Below are 18,998 nucleotides of genomic sequence, written 5' to 3' on the forward strand. Positions count from 1 at the left end.
TTGCCTAAAAATGAGGTGCAGGTCCTAATGTCAGGGAAAATATTTGTTTACCTTTTTTTTTTTTTTTTCTTCCTTTATTGCCCCTCGACTTGACCCAGCCCTTCTCTCTCCCACGTTTTTTGAGGGATCATTAAATACCCGTCCCTATCTCACAGGATATCACATCCTTCCTCCCTCCTTTCGCGCCAACAGCTTCTCCCTTCTTTCCTTTTCTTTCTCTCTCTAAATTATCAAGCCATTAATCCTGAGTTTCCCCCCCATTTTGCCAAATTTTTGGGCGAAATTTTTGGGATCCCGCTCTTTCTCTATTGATCAGTTTCAAAATCTTTGAAAAGTTTTCAAATTTCATCTTCCAACCTATTTATACCACCCACTGTCTTAATATCTTCCAACCAGAATCTGCTCTTATCTTCCAACCTTTTCAGGTAATTCCTCTTAAATGAGCAAATCCTATTTGTCTTCAATGATAGACTTTAAGGAAGCTGAATATTCCATTTGTTCTTTTAAGGAAGATGATAATGCCTTTTAAGGAAGAGGATAATGCCTTTTGTAAATGAAACTTTGACATTCCAAAATGACAGACAAAGTGAAAGGAATATTTTTCTATTCTCTACATTATATTTTCATACCTTAAAAGGCATTATCATCTTCATTTTTCATACCTTCTTCATTCTTCAAACCTTCTTCATTTTTCTTTTCCCTCCAGTATACAATGGATATTGAAGGAATGCTTTCTGGGGACATTGTTGCACGACGTCCTCTCTGGTGAAATAAACTTCAACTTAGTTGTAACAGTATACAATGGATATTAAATTTTGTTTTTTCTTTTCTTTAAATTATCGTTTCATACCTTCTTTATTTTCTCTCTCTATCCAGGTTGGATCGTGATTTTTTCGGCTATGCTTCATCTACTTCTGCTGCAACATCATCAGAATTGATGAACCACAATCAAGCATCTAATTAGTAAGTTTGGAACTAACTTGAACTTTACTGTTTCGTTATTGTTTTACTTAAAATAATAAATTGGTGAGTACACATTTTAATTTACTGAAATCCAAACTCTGCTCAGTACATATTTTCATTTACCAGAAACAAAACTGTTTCCTTACCTAATAATAATTTACCCGTGCCATTTATATGAACCAGTAACAAATGTCTAATAAGTATGTGTGGAAGTCATTACATATTGTTGATTGTTGTGTACTTATAACCAGCTCTTACTTTACGGTAAATCCAATAGTTTTATGGTTCAGTATACATGAATACTTCAAATTTTAGTTAGTACATATTTATGTTTACCGTGAACAAGAATATGTTCAGTAAATATTTATGTTTACCGAAAACAAAACTGTTTCCTTACCTAAATTAAATTCAGATGTCAATGATATGTTTGTTTTGTGCAGTCTCCCACTGGATTTTTCAAGAAATTCCTCTCTCTTGGTTGAGGATGCATGTACTGCCATTGTCAGGGCTGAACCTCTAAGGTCTGCTAGCTGGCCTGAGGTGTTTACACATTTGGGGCAGGAATTCCCTGGAGGCGCCAACGCCTTTCGAAATGCACTTGGACGATATTCAATAAAGCACGGGTACAATTTTAATTATTTGAAGAATGATCTTGATCGTATTACTTGCGTATGCAAATCCCCAAAATGTTCTTGGACCATTCACGCTGTGGCTCCTCTGAAGTCAAGGTCAATGTTTGTTCTAAAAGCTTACAACCCTGTGCACACATGCCAAGATTTTATAATGTCAGATAATAAGCCAAGATTATCAACCGAAAGTGTTAGCTTATTAATAGTCGATGACATTAGGGAGAATCCGACCAAAAGTACTAAAGACATTGTCAGATCTTTCAAGAAAGACTATGGAATTCAACTCAGCTACTACTATTCATATAAGGCTCGAAACAGGAGTATTTCTTTGGCCTATGGGGAGGAAGCTGATTCTTATGCCAAACTCAATTGGTATGTTGATGCCCTATCACGTTCTAACCCTAATAGTTTAATTGATCTTGAAGTTGATAAAGATTCCCACCGTTTTGTTCGAATATTTATTGCTCTTGGAGCATGCATCCAAGGTTTCAAGCACTGTCGCCCATTGATATTTGTTGATGGTACTTTTGCGAAAACGAAATACAATGGGTGCATTCTTGCAGCTGTAGCGAAGAATGGCAATGATGGTAAGTATTTTACCAATATTTTCCGTCCGGTACACAATTTTATTTACTGGCTTTTTTTTTATTTCCTGTTCTAACTACTGCCATATGTACTTTGCAGGTTTTTTTGTTATCGCCTATGCTGTCGTTGACGTAGAAAATGATCTAAACTGGACCTGGTTTTTTTGTAACTTGGCGAAAATGGTTGATAATAGTGAGTCTTTGACTTTTATGTCGGACAGGCACAATGGTATTATAAATGCAGTTTCGAACATTTTCCCAACCGCGCACCATTCATTCTGCGTTTGGCATCTAAGAAACAATTTGAATGTACGTGTAAAGAATGGTGCGAAGAAGTCGGACTATTTCCAATCCCTCATGTTTAAGGCGGCTAGAGCCCTTACTATATCGGATTTTCAGAAGTACACTTCTGAACTTGTAGTCATGGGTGGTAATGTTGTGGATGCATTTCTTCACTCTGTAAATCCGGAACATTGGGCTGATGTTTTCTTCCCAGGAAAAAGGTACGGTTTAATATGTTCTTCGCTCTCGGAATCCTTCAATTCGTGGATAAGGGATGAGAGAGTTCTTCCAATAACCGTAATGCTAGATATGTTGAGGATCAAAATTATGAACATGATGAATGCCAGAAGAACTGAGTCGGCAACTTGGGACTCTTTCTTGTGCCCTAAGGTCAACGAAAAAATGCAGTCTAGATTCAACGTTGCCTGTAGCTGGAAGGTAATACAATCAGGTAAATTTGTGTATGAAGTAATGTCCATGCCGAGTCACTCTGTGGACCTTGGGGCTCTTACATGCACATGTCGTAAGTGGCAAGTCCAAGGTATCCCTAGTGAGCATGCCATATTGTGTATTAAAGTGCATGGAGGTGATTCATCATCCTTTTTTGATCCCGCTGTTACAACGGATGCATACTGTAAGACTTATAGTCATTCCATAAATCCTGTCCCATCTTTCGATCAACCAACAACGTTTGAGGAAGCCAACAAGATACTTCCTCCTTTAACCAAGAAACGTCCGGGCAGACCACGTTCTGTAAGAATTGAAAGTTCTGGAAACTTTAGAAAGAGGCAGCGGATATGCGGTAGGTGTAAGAAGCTCTCTTATCACAACCGTGCTTCGTGCAACGAAGCGATTTAGTGATTGAAATGGTTTTTATATCAGCAGCAAAAACTAGGGGCACTCTACAACTTTGAAAAGCATTTACAGTGTTGGGAGCTTTTCAAATTTTTGAAGAGAGTCACATTTTAGCCTTGTGCTGCTTTGATTTTTTTTGTATCTTTTGTCGAACTTAATGTATTTGTGTTTAAAGTCAATGTATTATCTTATATTTTGTTAGTGTGTATTGTGCCTGAACATAATGCATGATATGAAACTTTTAGTTTTATCCAGTACATTTTTCTATTTACCAGAAAGTTTAAGTTTTGTCCAGTAAATTTTTTTATTTACCGGAAAGTTTAAGTTTTCCCAGTGTTCAGAATGTATTTTTTCTAAGTCAAGTCGAGTACATATTTTTATTTACCGGAAATTATTTTATGTTTTGAGAATATATTTTCTCGAAGGGATTTTTTCTAAGTTTTGTCTAGAACATTTTTTTATTTACCGGAAATTATTTTTTTTCCCGGGTTTTTTTTGGGACAAAACTTCTAAGTTTTGTCCAGTACATGTGGATTTTCCGTAAAATTTCTAAGCTTTTTTGGGAGAAATTTCTAAGTTGTTGTGTCTAGTACAATAATAGAGTTTTGTCCAGAACATGTGGATTTTACTCAAAAATATATTCAGTACAATTTGTTCGAAGTTGTGTTTAGTAATTTTTTTTTATTTACCAGAAATAATTTGTTTTCCCGGGATTTTTTCCGAAAAATTTCTAAGTTTGGTCGAGTACATATTTTTATTTACCGGAAAGTTAAATTTTTCCCGGATTTTTGGATATTTTTTCCTAAGTTATGTCAAGTACATAATTTTGTTTACCGGAAATTTTTTGTTTTCCCGGCATATTTTATGGAAAATTATCAAGTTTTTCGAGTGAAAACATATTTTTTTCCAATACAAAACTTACAAATTTTCACAATAACAAAACCTTCCAAGTTTTTTCCAGTACTTAGTAACAGTTAACAAACACAAACATAATTTTCACATAAACTATTTATGACCCTTCATTTATCACCCTTCTCCATACCTCCTTTGATTCCTCCAAAATTTTGAAAGTTACTTCTACCCTCTTTCTTCTTGCTTTGTCTGCATAAGTTTCCACCTGCGTGCAGGACCCCGGGAAATTGGACTGGTTGCTTATGTTGAAGATATCCTCCAACTGGAGCATTACGTAGAGTCCACAGTCTGGACTGTTTGATTCAAAAATAAAATGTGAGTTTAAAGAAACTCAATAACTACTAAAGTAAGGAAGCAAAATTTAGACTCACCTATCCCCTTGCTGAGGGCAGTCAACCTCCTTTACATAGGATATCTTTTTCGTCATCCTTTCTTTAGCGTATTGCCCACTTCGTTTGCGCGTGCACTTCATCTTTATCAATGTCTCTGCCAGTTGCGATGCAAATTTCTTTGCATTATTGTTGCATTGCTTAGCCAGGTTAGTGTCACGCTGCAAAGAGTTGTAGTGCTTCCATTCATTTTCTTCAAATTCATAGACAAGCAGAGTCCAATGATGACCCTCGAATGAGTCATCAGTGTACGGCGTATTCAGTGGCGCACACAACGTTGTAGTATGATCTTTGATGTATTGCGCTTCCAGCCGTTGATTTAAATTGGCCTCAATACTTGCCTGACTCCGCTCTTGTTTTATCAAGGTCTGCAAACCATTTAAATTCAGTGACTACTATTTAAATTCAGTGACTACTATTTACTCAACACTCCGCTGATTTAAATTCAGTATTGGCCTCAATACTGCGCTGATTTAAATTCAGTGACTACTATTTACTCAACACCATTTAAAAATGAATTATATGTTTGACAAGGAAACTTACAAAAAGCAATGAAGATAGGAAAATAACTTCTTTGTTCACGTCTCGGGCGTCCTGTGCAAGGTGGTCCTCAAACCAGTCTATGATTTGCGAGTCACATCCCCGAACCATCATAAGTTCATCCAAATCTTTTGCTTTCAGGCAATGTTCTTTATCCTTGTTCCAGACTTCGAGGCTGTACATAGAATCCAATCCAGCCACACAATTATTTTCCAGAAAGATATACATTTACTATACAAATTGTTTACCATACATTTTTTTTTTACCAGACATTTATTTATTTACCAGTTACTGAGTTATTTACCTTGTCCACCCGTATGTCATGAATTCTAGCATTAGTGATTTTTCTTTCTCCTGGACGTAGGGCCATAACCCTCCCTGTCTCCATTTACTTATTGGTTCTTTCACTTGTTTCTTCATTGTGATCGACTCTATATCAATCACAGGGAATTTAATGGCAGCTGCTGCTCTGGATGTTTGTTTTCGTGTTCTGGGATTATCCTTGACCCTTTTGATAAGAGATGTTGGTTTAGCAATTGACCCTTTCTGTGTCTTCGATACTACTCGTTTTGGGGGGCTCACGTGTGGTGATTTAATTTTTCTACTTGTTCCAACATGATCCAATTTTTTGGATACTTCTTCCACCGATGCTCTCCCCATTTCTGCAATATCGGCGAAATTCTCTTCAGCTGTTTGACAAACATCATCTCCCTGCTGTGGTGGTGGAGTCCACACAATAATTTGCGTCCCCAAGTTAAGATCAAAACTTGGGAAATCATTGCTGTCATCCTTCATAATATCTGTCAAATAATATATATTCAGAAAAATAATGTTTTTAACAAACTAGGTGTATGGGCAAATATCCGCCCCACGAGGTGCCCGCAGAATTTATGAACAACCGCTTCGTAAGGATAAAATCCGCGAAGCTTGATAAGGAGGCCCGGTAACGGCCCAAGACGCTAGCATGATCACCAGATCCATACCCGCTTAACACTAAGCGTATCTGACACGTGTCGCGCGATAACCACCTCCTAGTACTAAGCTATCTGACGGCTAGAAGGTTATCGCGCAATCCATAACCGCACTAATGGTGAATATTCCGTATCTTCCACTTGAAGACGGACGTTACCGGCCAGTAGCTTATCGCACACGCGGTAGCATCCTGACCGTCCCCCAAGAGATTCGAATTCTCATCTGACGGTCAGTACGTCAGATCCCCTATCTCTTAACGTACTTCCATGAGTAATGTCACAGAATAATTACGTCGGTTACGAGCTGACCGTCATCAAGACGACCCTCCTCTACCACTATAAATACAAGAGGCTACAACCAGACCAGGGCATCCAATATTCGACAACAGTACTCGAGTAACCTAATCTATTCTCTTTACTCACTTGCTCTCTCATAAGCATCTCAAAGATCTTCTGATCCTCTCAAAGACTCTGACTCATTGTCTTAGAAATTGGGAGATAGGGGTCTGATAGTCACAATTCGAACGACAACTAGCTAACCGTATCAACATCATACGACCACCACCTTGTTGCATAAGAGCCCTCTGGTCTGAAATATCCTCCATCCAACGGTAAGGAGCTGACGGTAACACCCATCCAGCAGTAACTAGCTGGCAGTATCACCATCTTAATACCACCACCTCCTTATCGCATCATTCATCTAGCGATAAGACGCTAGGCGTATCATCTTCACTCATCCTCACCGTCCGATCCACTTACGACCAGCACTCTATTGCGGATCCCTTTACGACCAGCACCTTATTGCAAGTCTCATTTACGACCAGCGAGTTAACGACGATACTTCATTACCATCACCCTCTTAATTACCGTAAGTAAATCACTACCGTGGGGATCTGTTCCGACAACTTCACGAGCCGCGACACCTAAGCACTCCGACGACGGTTACCCTTCTATTGCCCACTTTGACCTTCTTATTTATATTTGACCGAGTATCTGACTTGACCGTCGGAGCCCCCTTAGGCCGGCACCATCCCGGTGTCCCAGAGGCTTCACGATCTCTTCTCTCTTTTTGTGTGCAGGTTCTTTTCGACACGTAGCCGGTCCCCGAAGCATCCGACCCGACCCGACAAGACTTTGACCGTTGACCCGTTGACTGTCAGACTTTCCGACCAGTAGACATTTTACCGTCTACACTAGGAAACTTTAATTATTTCACCACATAATTTGGCAACATTACCTCTCTTGGGAGGCATCTCTTTTTCATAAGTATCATCCACCCACCCTGCATGCTCACTAGACAAATTGATATGAACCTCATCTTCATCATCCATCTCATCATTTCCTTCTTCATCCAGCTTGGCTTTCTTTTTTTCCTCTCCCTCATTGCCTTCATCATTTAGCATGCTTATTATACTTTCTCAGAAAAAGAATAAAACTGAAAAAGAATAATATTTACTGAGAATATAAAATAAAATAGAAACTATTTCATTACCATCTTCATTGCCATCGCTATCATCTTCGTCACTGTCTTTAAGTTGATACTTATTACTCCGATCATTTTTCTTGTCCTTCCTTTCATCTTTCTCCTCTTTCTCATCTTTGTCACTTCCATCCTCGCTTCCATCTTTCTCCTTTTCATCTTCGTCACTGTCATCATCTTGTTCCTCATTATCATCTTTCTCATCATCTTCCTCATTATCATCTTTATCATCATCTTCCTCATTATCATCTTTCTCATCATCTTCCTCATCCTCTTTTTCTCTACCCTCATCCTCACTTTCTTCTCCTTCATCATCTTCTTCTCCCTCTTCATCATCTTTTTCTACACCCTTTCCCCCCTCATCTTTCTTGTCTTTCTCTTTCTCCTCTGTCTTCCCTTTCTCCTGTTTCTTCTGTTTCTCTTCTTTCTCTTTCTCTCCATCTTTTGGATCTTCCATCTTACTTTTTCCCTTACAATAACGTGCGCGTAGCTCCTCCACACTATCCGTAACCTGGATTAGGCCATCTTCTCCTCTAACCTGTTCTTCTACAGGAACTAAAAAGGTTTGAAGGAGTGCCTCATATGCTTTGTAAGAATCATCCCTATCCTCGCACGCTTCTCGCAGTTTTTCTTTAAGTTCAGCATTTTCCTTTTGTAGCTGTTCAATCCTTAGAAGCAATTCATCTACCACTTCTGTGTTCTTTGGGGCTGACAGCAACTCTTTTTCTTGATCAGTTGGGGGGTACACAAATGATTCACTGACCTGGTTTAATGTACAATAAACCAAATTATTTACCAGGAACTAAACATTTACTAGGAAATAATTTTATTTACCAAGCACAAAACAATTTAATGGTTCCTTTTCTATTTACCAGAACAAAACAGTTTCACATTAACACTGATCAAATGTATACCTGTTCTGCAGTAAGATTTGCAAGCTTCTGGTCAAATGTATCATCTATATTGGTCAAAGACCACCTCACGATCCTAGGCACCTCATCCCTAAACCTCTCTTGTCGATCAAAACATGTAGTATGCTCGCAAAACCACACCTATAAAAAACATAGAGTATGAGACACATGAAGTTAAGTTTGAATTTAAATGATAAAAAACATACTCACAGGAAGTAATACAAGGCACCCTGAAGCTTTCAGTGGGTCGTTGGGGTACTTATTGATGTGATCAATTAGGAATGAGTGCACCGCTGTTGGCCAACACAAAGTTTTAATTGATTCCATTGTATGCAAGTTGAAGAGAATACGCATTGGAACCTTGTAACCTGTTAGGGGAGCAAATAAAACACTCGCACAAATATACATGATGATCAGCCTGATGACATCCATGTCATCTACCTCTCCGTTGACAGCATCTCTCAGTGCCTTGGATATTTGTATGCATGATATCATTCCAGGGATTTCACCAAAGTACTTCATACAAAAATCTACTTCAGGCTGCTTTACTGATCGATTTTTAGGGAAGACTTCTCTCGCCTCTCTTGACAATGGCATACCTAGAATTAGGGCCACATCTTCAGGTTTCAGTTCCATTTCTTTCCCCGCCAACGTAAACCTTTCTGTCGAACTAGAATAGAGGCAGAGAATTTCAAAGATAGCCTTGTTGGGTTTGTTTATGTTATCCCAATCTATTTTGTCCTCAACAAAAGCCATCACCAGATTTTTAAATGGAGTCTCGGCTAACAACTCTTTCTGTGTAGTCGACATCTTTGGATATGTGTTCTTCATTTGTCTCCACGTATTTCGAAGGGCATACTTGTAAGCCTTCGGCACCAGTGCTGCCAGGTTGGGTGGTCTATTTTTCCGTTCACCCGTTGAGTTTCCACCTTCTGTTTTTGTTTTCTTTCCTTTCTTTTTTTGGCTTCTTTCTTCTCTCTCTGGTGCAGCTTTTCTCTTGCCTTTCCTTTCTCTCTCTGCATTGTCTTCTCTCTCTGGTGCAGCTTTTCTCTTGCCTTTCCTTTCTCTCTCTGCATTGTCTTCTCTCTCTGGTGCAGCTTTTTTCTTGCCTTTCCTTTCTCTTTCTGCATTGTCTTTTACTTCAATGCTCTCAGTACTTTCTACCTGTAAAAAATGTAACCAGGAAAGAATGTTGTGTCACACATTACAACAAACACTTGAAATGCATGGTCATCTTTACAATAAAACAATTTACTGAACATATTACTGAACATATTTTTATTCTCATGAAGAAATCCATATCACTTGGAACAACATAATTCCAGTACAATCAAATATTTTCAAGGAACAAAACATTTTACAGTAAACAAAATTATTTACCAGGAATAAAACAACTTACGGTGCAAAATATTATTCCCATGAACACTAGACAAATCTAAATCACAGTAAAACAAAATATTTTCAAGAAAAAAAAACATTTACCAGAATAAAAAACATTTACCAGAAACATTTTCAAGAACAAATGATTTTTTATTCAGTTTCATACCTTCTTCTTTCTAGGACTAGTTCTTCTAGCCAGAATTTCTGCTATCGGTCTTTCCTTTACTGATATCTCTCTATTGGAAGTTGGTTCTATGATAGTCACACCCTTTGATTTCTTGTTCGTATCTTTACTTTTCACCATATCCGCGTCAAAGAAATGTAAGATTATACACAAATTTTATGGTTTCTAAAAACTTCTAGGGTTTCTAAAATCTTCTAGGGTTTCAAACAAACCATAAGAGATCATTTGTATAAACTTTAAAGGTTTCTAAAATATTGCGTCCCTAAAGAAAGATCAATCACCATATCTGTGTCAGAAAGTAAAGTTTTTCACAAATTTTAGGGTTTTAAAAATCTTTTATGAAAGAAACTTTTATTAAACAAGTTTAGGTGGATGAGATAGAAGTAAAACCTACTTGAATCCCTTCACAAACTTGTAGATTATTTCTCCAAACAGACTTGAATCCCTTCCTTTTCTTCAAAATAACTTCAATCACTTTAGAAGTAAAAGTTGAAAGAGGAAGATGCAGGAGGAAGATGACGAATGAAGAAAAATTTGGAGAGAGAGTTTTCTTGAGAAGGAGCAAAGTTACCTGGGAAGAGGGACTCGGCGTGGGCAGAAGTTAATGTGGAAGTGACCGTTTGCAGGAAACGTCACTTCCGTCCCTCGAATCAGTCAGAAATCGCGCCAAAAAATTGGTCAAATCCCGGTTGATTTTCAATGGCACGGGGCGTAAATTCGACGAACTTTAGGGTTGTTTCCGTCATTTTAAGTCCAGGCCTGACATTTTGGACCTCTCGTTTATTTATGGGCAACCGTGGACGCCCAGCCCATTTTGGGCCTCCTTTTGGACGTCCAGCCCAATCCCTCATTTTTCCTAGGATCTTGTTTCTAAAGTATTTTTGTTTGTAATTGAAAGAAGTTCCAACTAACGGCAAGAGGGTTGCAATTGATTGCAAACCAGTCCTATGTTATATGTAACGCCCTCAAATCCTGAATCTCTCAAGCTAAATGCTTTGAAATTGAAGATTTGAAACCATCAAAATAGATCCACGAACAACGCATACAAGAAATGCATAATTCATATCTCATAAAGAGAATAGCAAGGTCAAAATTCAACAACAATAGAATTCCACAAAACTAAGACCCATGTAGGCAAGCAGTGGTGGGAATCAGTCCGGGGCGGTCGGTGTCGAACTCTAACTTCATTGGATCGGTTGACTCGAACATAAAATGTTGGTGACCATCTATTTATTTGGGCAGTCTCGGTTGGTCACTTCAAGAATTGTTTGTCCATTAACTGTCCAAGACTGTTTGTTTTGACGGGCCAGTCGGACACTGAACGGTTTCAGTTCGAGCTTTCCAACAAAAATTTATTGAAAGTTATAACTTAGTTTTCATACCGCAAGTGAAAAAGATTAACAAAAAACACAAATCCTCGTGAAGTAACCCTCAAACAACTAATATGAATCGAACCAGTAACTGTGAACCAAACCAGTAAGTAACTAAGTACGAATCGAACTAGTAAGGACTAAAGATTTAGAGAAAAACATGACACAAAGTTATAAAGACCTTCGTAGTACGATGCTCGATGAAAAACTTCGAATGGATGGAAAGATTCAGAAAGCGAACGATATGAATGGAGAGGGAAAAGAACTAAGATGATCAGAGATTCTGTTCTAGATAGAGAAATCATAGAGAGAATGAAGAGTCTCAAGACTTGTAGCCAACAACCGTTTATGTCAGGAATTTAGGGGTACTTATGTGGACCTTGAAGGATGAGAGAGGAAAAAAGAATTAGGAGTACTTAGGGGGTATTTATAAAGAGTCGGGCTTTGTGGTCTGTTTGGTCTTCTATATTCAACAACCACCACAAGTCTATAAAAACCTGACGGTATAACCTCTAAAAATCAAGATGGGTTATTTAGTCAGTTCTTCGGTCACTAGTACCGGTCGGGTATTTGGACGGGCCATATTGGTCAGTCGCTTAGCGGGTTGGAAAATTTTGACAATGACCGTTCGCTAATTCTTTCAGGCCGGTCAGACACTGACCGTTATGACCATCGGGTGCCCATGAACACCTTTTGTCTCGGTCGAACGGATCGGGTAGCGGTCTTTCAGGGTTGTTTTCCCACAACTAGCAAACTCAATCTCGAATAAAGCAAGTATTGTATTCATAGTCAATATTCAACATTTCTGAAATTTGAACAGTGACAACAAACATTGTAAAACAAGACTTACCCAACACTTGTAACTACTAACAGTTTATATCCTTTAATTATTGGGTTTTCAAGGTTTTCATATCTCAATCCAATAGTAACATTCATATATCACTCTGTTTCCTGTTTCCCATATATATATATATATATATATATATATAAAATATTGTATCTTTAACTAAGGTAAACTTTTATTACATTTAAACTTAACATGCAAGTCAACATAAATTTATGCCAGAAGACTTCAACAAATCATCACACGATCACATCCATTCATGTATGCAAATATGCACAACCCCATTTCAGAGTTCGATCCTTACATCCATTCATCTTCTACAATATGTATAAGAGGAAGTATTAATTCGGTAATCTATACTTACAACTAGTATCAAGCAATATAGGTCTGTAGAAAAACACAGTTTCTTTACTTCTATAAAAAGTAACAAAAATTAAGTGGTTTTTATTTTAATTTTCCTATTCACTAGACCCTCATGCGGCAATCCTTTCTTAATCATAAGACTGAATATAGTTTACGGAAATCATGTGTTCTAAATACGAAGTTATAAATAACATAGCTTATAAAATAAATCACATTCCGTTGCAATCCGGTTCGCATAAACATAGTCCGATGGTTTATCACAATATTAGAATGACATTTGCATAAAACCACGAGTTTGAAGGGACAAAAGTTCAAATCCCAAATCTATGAAATAGATTTCTAATTCGTTTAAATAAATCATAATGCTATAAAAGTTAACATTTTCACACAAGTACCTACACTAACCTAAGCCAATTTTAGAATTTGAAACCCAAAACTTCAAAACTTAACAATGGATATTCTTTATGGTGTCAAGGAAATGACATTAAATACTAAAAACACTCAGATGTGACTGACTTCTGCTGAGAAATGATGTCAACTCGTGTGTGGGAAGCTCAGGAAAGGAAACGAACAGAAATGATTCTTCTGGTAGTTCGCAAATGCTTCTGTAGTAGAACTGTTTCTACGCACCCTCAATCAGTTGATCCGATAATAGTGATTCTTGCCATTGCTGCGGGGTCTGCAGCTGGTTAATGCATCGGAGACTGAGAGTTATTCCTTTTCATGCTTACCACTGTTTTCTTTACCACCCTCTGGAAGATCCTCATGTGTAGATTCTTCATCGGCTGCATCTTCATATCTTTTAGAATCTGAAAGCTTTTGGAGAGAACTTGAACTAGAAAGTTGTTCGTCATTTGGTGACTTCTCCTCATCAGCAATTTCACTATCATTATCTGATTCTTGAGTATCTTCCTCGACAGGTTTAGGATCTTGGGATGACGAGACATCGTCGCTCTCATGAGCTTCGCTTATGCTGGTTTTCTCTTTGTGCTCTTCCTCGAATTCGTTGTTGTTTGAACTCCTGGTTTCTAAAGAGTGTCTGCCAGAATCATCATCATCATCAGATGATGATACTTCAACTTTAGCGTCCTCGGTTACTGGTACAGGATCAGGTCCAGCAAGATTGTCATCAGACGGTTTATCCACACTTTCAGAAGGTTGGGGAGTAGAAAGCTCTGGAGACTGATCCCTTTCCCCTTGACTTTCTAATGTTGTTTTCTCTACAAGCTGAGATTCGTTAATTTCTTTTACCTCCTCGACAGGTGGTGAACTAGTGAACTCTTGGAAAGCATCGTTAGCATCAAAATCTTCATCAGCTTCTGCAACTGAAGTTTGGGAAGTAGAAAACTCTGGAGATTGATCCTTTTCCTCTAGACTTTCTAATGTTGTTTTCTCTACAAGCTGAGATTCGTTAATTTCTTTTACCTCCTCGACAGGTGGTGAACTAGTGAACTCTTGGAAAGCATCGTTAGCATCAAAATCTTCATCAGCTTCTGCAACTGAAGTTTGGGGAGTAGAAAGCTCTGGAGATTGATCCTTTTCGTCTGGACTTTCTAATGTTGTGTTCTCTACAAGCTGAGAATGGTTAAGTTCTTTTACCTCCTCGACAGGTGGTGAACTAGCGAACTTTTGGAAATCATCGTTAGCATCAAAATCTTCATCACCTTCTGCAACTGAAGGATGGGTCACCAACTCAGGTTCAGTTGATTTTTGATGAGATTGAGGACTTGCATCAGGTGCATCAGGAGCGACAGAGAAGGACTGGAAAGTATCCCAATCATCATCTTCCTCAATTTCTTCTTTGTCAGGTTGATTTGCAGAAGATGAATCAGACACTTGGGAATCATCCTTCTTATTTTGTTCTGCTTGCACAGGCAACTTGATAATAAGAGGTGACGCAATGGGTTTTGGCTGTACTGTCTTCTGCTCCACTGTTACAGAAGCTCGTATAATATCCTGAAAGTGAATAATTCGAAGATTAAATAAATATCCATGAGTGAAAAAACCTTCAGATTTGTTACTTATCCTGAATTGCGCAAACATGAAGTCTCTTAGAAAAATAAAACATTATAACTCCATGGCTCAATGTATCTAGTGATGTGGGGTTCTATACACGCATGGCCTGATGACTATTACAGTTTAGCGTTTTAGCCCTTAAAAGTATTGGATCAAGATTTGCTCGTGATGCAGGTAATTTTCTCAGCAGCTTTCGAGGTTTACAAAATTTATGGAAAACAAATTAAGAAAAAGACGGTCCGAAGTTCGTTGGGGATAAGGCCGTTCGTGGGGATATGGTCACCTTCCTGTAGGTTTTCTACGGTTATATTTTTCTTTTTTGGAGCCTTATATTTATTTCATATGCCCTACTAGGTTATTCCTCTTCAAAGGATTATTCTCTAGGACGCCTTTATTATAATATTTCTCTTGTTCCACTGCATTTGTTTCACATACCTACATAATTATGTGTATTAAGTCGATAATATGCTGTTTTACTCTTTCAACATATTCTTGGCAAAAGAAGGGATTCGATCATCGTACACATCCTACGCCTTAGGCTTAGGTCCTTATCAATATAACTTTTGCCTTCCTCAAAAAAGAAAAATAATGCTGTTCCATTGGTGCATATTTCTAGTGGTTTTCCCCCTTCCCCCTGTTCTTTTCTCTTCATTGTTCTTCTTTTCTTTTAGAAGAAACTCTTAACCAACCGTAAACCCTCTATATTCTTGGTTGAGTGGGGATCCACTTTTTCTTTTAGGAAATGTGATAGTCTTTCGAGCTTTCGATTCGAAAATAGGGATGCATGGTATTTTCGGTCAGTTTGAAGCCCGAGTCCTAAAATAATTGCTGAAGTTGTACTACATTTTAAGTTTCTGACTCCTAAAATGAATTGATCGAACTAAAACACTCCCAACTGCATCTTTGAGCCATGTCATGTAAATAAACTAGTTAGGAATGCATCACGGTGTACCGTTCATTACATATTTCTTTTTACCTGAATCTGCTGCCTATTTGGGGCCTGCATAGCTAACAGAACATCCCTAAAATGAGTAACCGCAGAAGGCATTTTGGCAACATGAGAGACAAGCTTCACAGCAGTGCTTCTAATCTCAACAACTTCCTGAAATTTAACATTTAGATGAATGTAGAACTGAGGTGAAACCAGGGAAGTTTGAGCAAGTTAGATGCTCCAGCTTTAACTTAGAGTACCTGAGAATGATCATCAGCTGTCGCAGAAACAACCATCACGACAGCCTCCAGAAACAGATGTAGAAGGTCTTTCTGGCAGTTACTTGCTTTGGACAATGCTTGCAGGAGGACTAATAGTCTCAAGCATTCACCAATGATGGCTGCTGATTCTCGGCTCATAGATTTCTGTTATCAAGAGTATGTAAGTATATACATGGCTGCTATTTCAGAGATCCACTTTTAAAATTAAAGTTCACCTTGTTATAAGTCTTTCTGAGTCCTGTAAGTATATTACCTTTACTGTATTTTGTATCAAGTTGAAAATATCTTCGAAGATTTCTCCAATAAAGAACATAAAGAAAGAGCTGTCATTCGCATCTGAGCCATCACTGATTTCTTTCTGAGTCATGTTTTTCAGCACTTGCAACACAATTGTTTGAACCTGTTTAGAAATATTCAGTTAGATATTCATCTGCTAAACTGAGGGTCAAAGCCATGGGCCAAAACATATAGTGAACTTACTAAAAGTCTTGTAACATTAAAACCAGTTCTGGTGTCCGTATGCGACACTAACACAAGGCATCAAATACGATGAGTGGTAATATGGAAACATGCAGACAGTTTATTCCAGATATTGAGAAAGTATATAGATAACTCATACTTCTTAGATAGTTGGATTGGCGACTTGGTTCAAGACTTCAAGCCACAAGGAATAGGCCTGCATTGGATAAAATGCCCTCCGTTTGGAATAATAACCGATTCTTCACTAAAATAGTGAAGCCACTGAGGCCTGTCAAGACAAACCCTACACATTGGCCCAACCCATGGAATGTGGTTATATTAGGGGTATCAATTATATGGATGGGAAGTGTCGCACCACATAGTTCGTGTGTTCTCCTCATGTATAGAATGTAAGTAAGTGTATTGCATAACTTGATATAGCATGAAAATCGAGAAACCCAAAGTTATTTTCATAACAATGTTGAAATAACTAGTTTATAACTTTATACTTCAAATTCACGGCGCAGTCAGGTATGTGTATGACAAAATGAGGCATTTTTCAAGGTAAACCAAATGATTTACTCCCTTAAGATTGCAAAGATGTTTGCTTACCTGTGTATCAGAGTCACTAAATGTCGCCTGGATGCATTTGATGCAGCGTGAGTATACAGTGAACATGCTCTCCTCACTTTCTTTCTTCTCTTCAAGATGTCGAATTTCATGAGCGAGTTTAGCAACTGAAAAGGCATGCTCAAGACAGAAGGCAAGCTTTGTTTGCAATATTCTGAACTCCCTGGACCTCTTTTTATCAACCACATGTATGCCCGTAACACAGTCTTGAGTCAAGCTAGTAATAACGTTTAACGAGGCTTCAACGATGGTTCTCATTTGTGCCAAATCATTAGTATCCAGCTTTTCGCTATCTGGAATTCCAAAATTGCATGCTCGTCAACAGTTAGTTGATTGGAACATGGCACCCATCAAACTTGTGAAAGTGAAAACATAAAAGAGGTTCCATTCATTTCTTATTCTTATTTTTTGTGCGTCTCCGCCAATTTGGTCTCATCAAACAAATCTAGTGTACAGAAAAGTTTTACAAGAAACAAACTAAAAGAACGACCACTTCAGAACCACTGACACTAACTGGACTACGCTTACCCTCAATATGTTTCTTCAGAGAACTTCCAATATTCTGGATAAAAGCAACAATTTTTAACAAGCAAGACTCGGTGGAAGCTCCTCTCAGACAGTTGTAACATGTCATCAGATACGCCCGCACTGAATTCAATCGCATCTGGATTCATGAAGTATGTTTCAATATATGAAGTATAAAATAGTAAATCACAAAGAGAAAATTAAGAAGGAAAGTGCGCTAGAAAATAAACATATGCTCTCACATGGGTACGTCATAGGGTATAAAGATATACAAGGATCCAACAATGTTTAAAATAAGAAATAAGCTTGGAATTATATGTATATGTATTGACACATCACACACACCTGAGGTCTGAAACGGTGTATTAGTGTCTCAGATGTAACAATTAATGCAGAAACCAAGTCCTCGCAACTCAGACGATTATGTGAACTTGTATCAGCACTGAAAGGAGAATCATTATTCAGAGCAATTGTTATGCGTTGTCAAGAGAGCACATGAAAGACAATTTTTCTACTTGAGAATGACTGCACAAGAACATTACATTGCCATGGATAGGATGACTACCTTTGGTATATTTTGTAAAGGTGCATTATGCAAATTTCCATGGCCATAGCAGGGAAATCTTCAGTCCCGAAAAAATCATCTGGGCAGACCTTCACCATCTGCTCAAAATGAAACCAGGCTAAGGTATATAAAATCAGTATGTCAAAACCAAAAGCCTAAGTTTGGCGTTATAATGCAGGGTTGAGTTCAAACATTTCTAACCATAGTAGACAGAAATCAGATATTTGCATTTGTTCACGAAAATGGTTGAGCAACTTATCGATGCGAAAAATTGGTTTTGATAAAAACTTAACAAAGGCAAACAACAGCTCATAAGTTCCAACACCAATAATAGGATTTACAACAGCTTCGCATAGTATGATAAAATTTGAGAGGGCATGTTAAGTGTAAGCAATCGTGGTAGGGTTATTCTCAACTTCCAAGTTGCAAAATGGATAATTGAGACAAATCAAATGCTTTTTACCTGTGACAAGACCGGAACCACAAGATTGCTCAGTGAATCATCCGCGCGGGAGGAATAAAAAAGAACCTGCACCCGTTAAAGATTATTGACCATTGTTAAGAAAGAGAGACTACGCAAATGAAAAAAGTAGTGCTCCCTGAGATGAAGTAATTCACCATAACAGTTTCAATATATTTTAGGACACAATATATTTCTCAGGATGTTCACAAGAGATTAATAAATAAGATCACAAGTGTAATCAACCCCTTTCAGATCACATATCCTAATTATAAAAAAGAATTACGTAACAAGCACCCAATGTAATTGATCACATATCATGTTATGGGAATCATTACCTATTATTATCTTCTTAATGTAAATACAAAAATATACGAACAAAAATCTTTTCTCCGCGAAGTAGATAAATATTTAGCACTTATCGGCAAAATGTGTCGGTATAAAACCAATGGTAGACGGAACTAGCACAATAAC

At 37.9% G+C, this 18,998-nt stretch overlaps 3 protein-coding genes across 3 annotated transcripts in view; 1 reads left to right on the plus strand and 2 right to left on the minus strand.

Moving 5' to 3' along the window:
* Positions 1-712: 712 nt before the first annotated feature.
* LOC147543229 (uncharacterized) lies at positions 713-3,316 on the plus strand. The gene is made up of 4 exons (XM_086635401.1): positions 713-765; positions 877-963; positions 1,404-2,179; positions 2,277-3,316. The coding sequence occupies exons 1-4, from the start codon at positions 713-715 to the stop codon at positions 3,314-3,316; spliced, it is 1,956 nt and encodes a 651-aa protein (XP_086491527.1).
* A 2,278-nt stretch (positions 3,317-5,594) lies between these two features.
* Positions 5,595-9,326, minus strand: LOC147543230 (uncharacterized). The gene is made up of 6 exons (XM_086635402.1): positions 8,727-9,326; positions 8,520-8,657; positions 7,618-8,368; positions 7,363-7,512; positions 5,760-5,954; positions 5,595-5,662 (listed from the first exon to the last, which is right to left on the minus strand). Exons 1-6 carry the CDS (start codon positions 9,324-9,326, stop codon positions 5,595-5,597), a joined length of 1,902 nt encoding a protein of 633 aa, XP_086491528.1.
* Positions 9,327-12,841: 3,515 nt separating this feature from the next.
* Positions 12,842-18,998, minus strand: part of SWEETIE (HEAT repeat-containing protein) — a 38,759-nt gene continuing 32,602 nt past the window's right edge. The window contains exons 40-48 of the mRNA XM_086638521.1: positions 18,528-18,593; positions 18,065-18,162; positions 17,845-17,941; positions 17,503-17,638; positions 16,957-17,267; positions 16,139-16,285; positions 15,865-16,029; positions 15,650-15,775; positions 12,842-14,613 (exon numbers count right to left, since the gene is read on the minus strand). Coding sequence (XP_086494647.1) covers positions 13,369-14,613; positions 15,650-15,775; positions 15,865-16,029; positions 16,139-16,285; positions 16,957-17,267; positions 17,503-17,638; positions 17,845-17,941; positions 18,065-18,162; positions 18,528-18,593 — 2,391 coding nt within the window. The 3' untranslated portion in view covers positions 12,842-13,368. The remainder of the gene's footprint in view (positions 14,614-15,649; positions 15,776-15,864; positions 16,030-16,138; positions 16,286-16,956; positions 17,268-17,502; positions 17,639-17,844; positions 17,942-18,064; positions 18,163-18,527; positions 18,594-18,998) is intronic.

This window comes from Eschscholzia californica, unplaced genomic scaffold (genome assembly GCF_041429995.1).
Source record: "Eschscholzia californica isolate CP2 unplaced genomic scaffold, dmEscCali1.0.p SCAF_4, whole genome shotgun sequence".
Classification (NCBI taxonomy): domain Eukaryota; kingdom Viridiplantae; phylum Streptophyta; class Magnoliopsida; order Ranunculales; family Papaveraceae; genus Eschscholzia; species Eschscholzia californica.

Excerpts from the sequence above, each read along its gene's own strand:
- LOC147543230 (XM_086635402.1), bottom strand. The coding sequence starts at position 9,326 with ATGTCGACTACACAGAAAGAGTTGTTAGCCGAGACTCCATTTAAAAAT. Across the intron at positions 8,369-8,519 it reads CAAATCTTACTGCAGAACAG|GTCAGTGAATCATTTGTGTA; the intron begins GTATACATTTGA and ends ACATTAAACCAG. Across the intron at positions 7,513-7,617 it reads TAGCGATGGCAATGAAGATG|GCAATGAGGGAGAGGAAAAA; the intron begins GTAATGAAATAG and ends TAAATGATGAAG.
- LOC147543229 (XM_086635401.1), top strand. The coding sequence starts at position 713 with ATGGATATTGAAGGAATGCTTTCTGGGGACATTGTTGCACGACGTCCT. Across the intron at positions 766-876 it reads GTTGCACGACGTCCTCTCTG|GTTGGATCGTGATTTTTTCG; the intron begins GTGAAATAAACT and ends CTCTCTATCCAG. Across the intron at positions 964-1,403 it reads CACAATCAAGCATCTAATTA|TCTCCCACTGGATTTTTCAA; the intron begins GTAAGTTTGGAA and ends TGTTTTGTGCAG.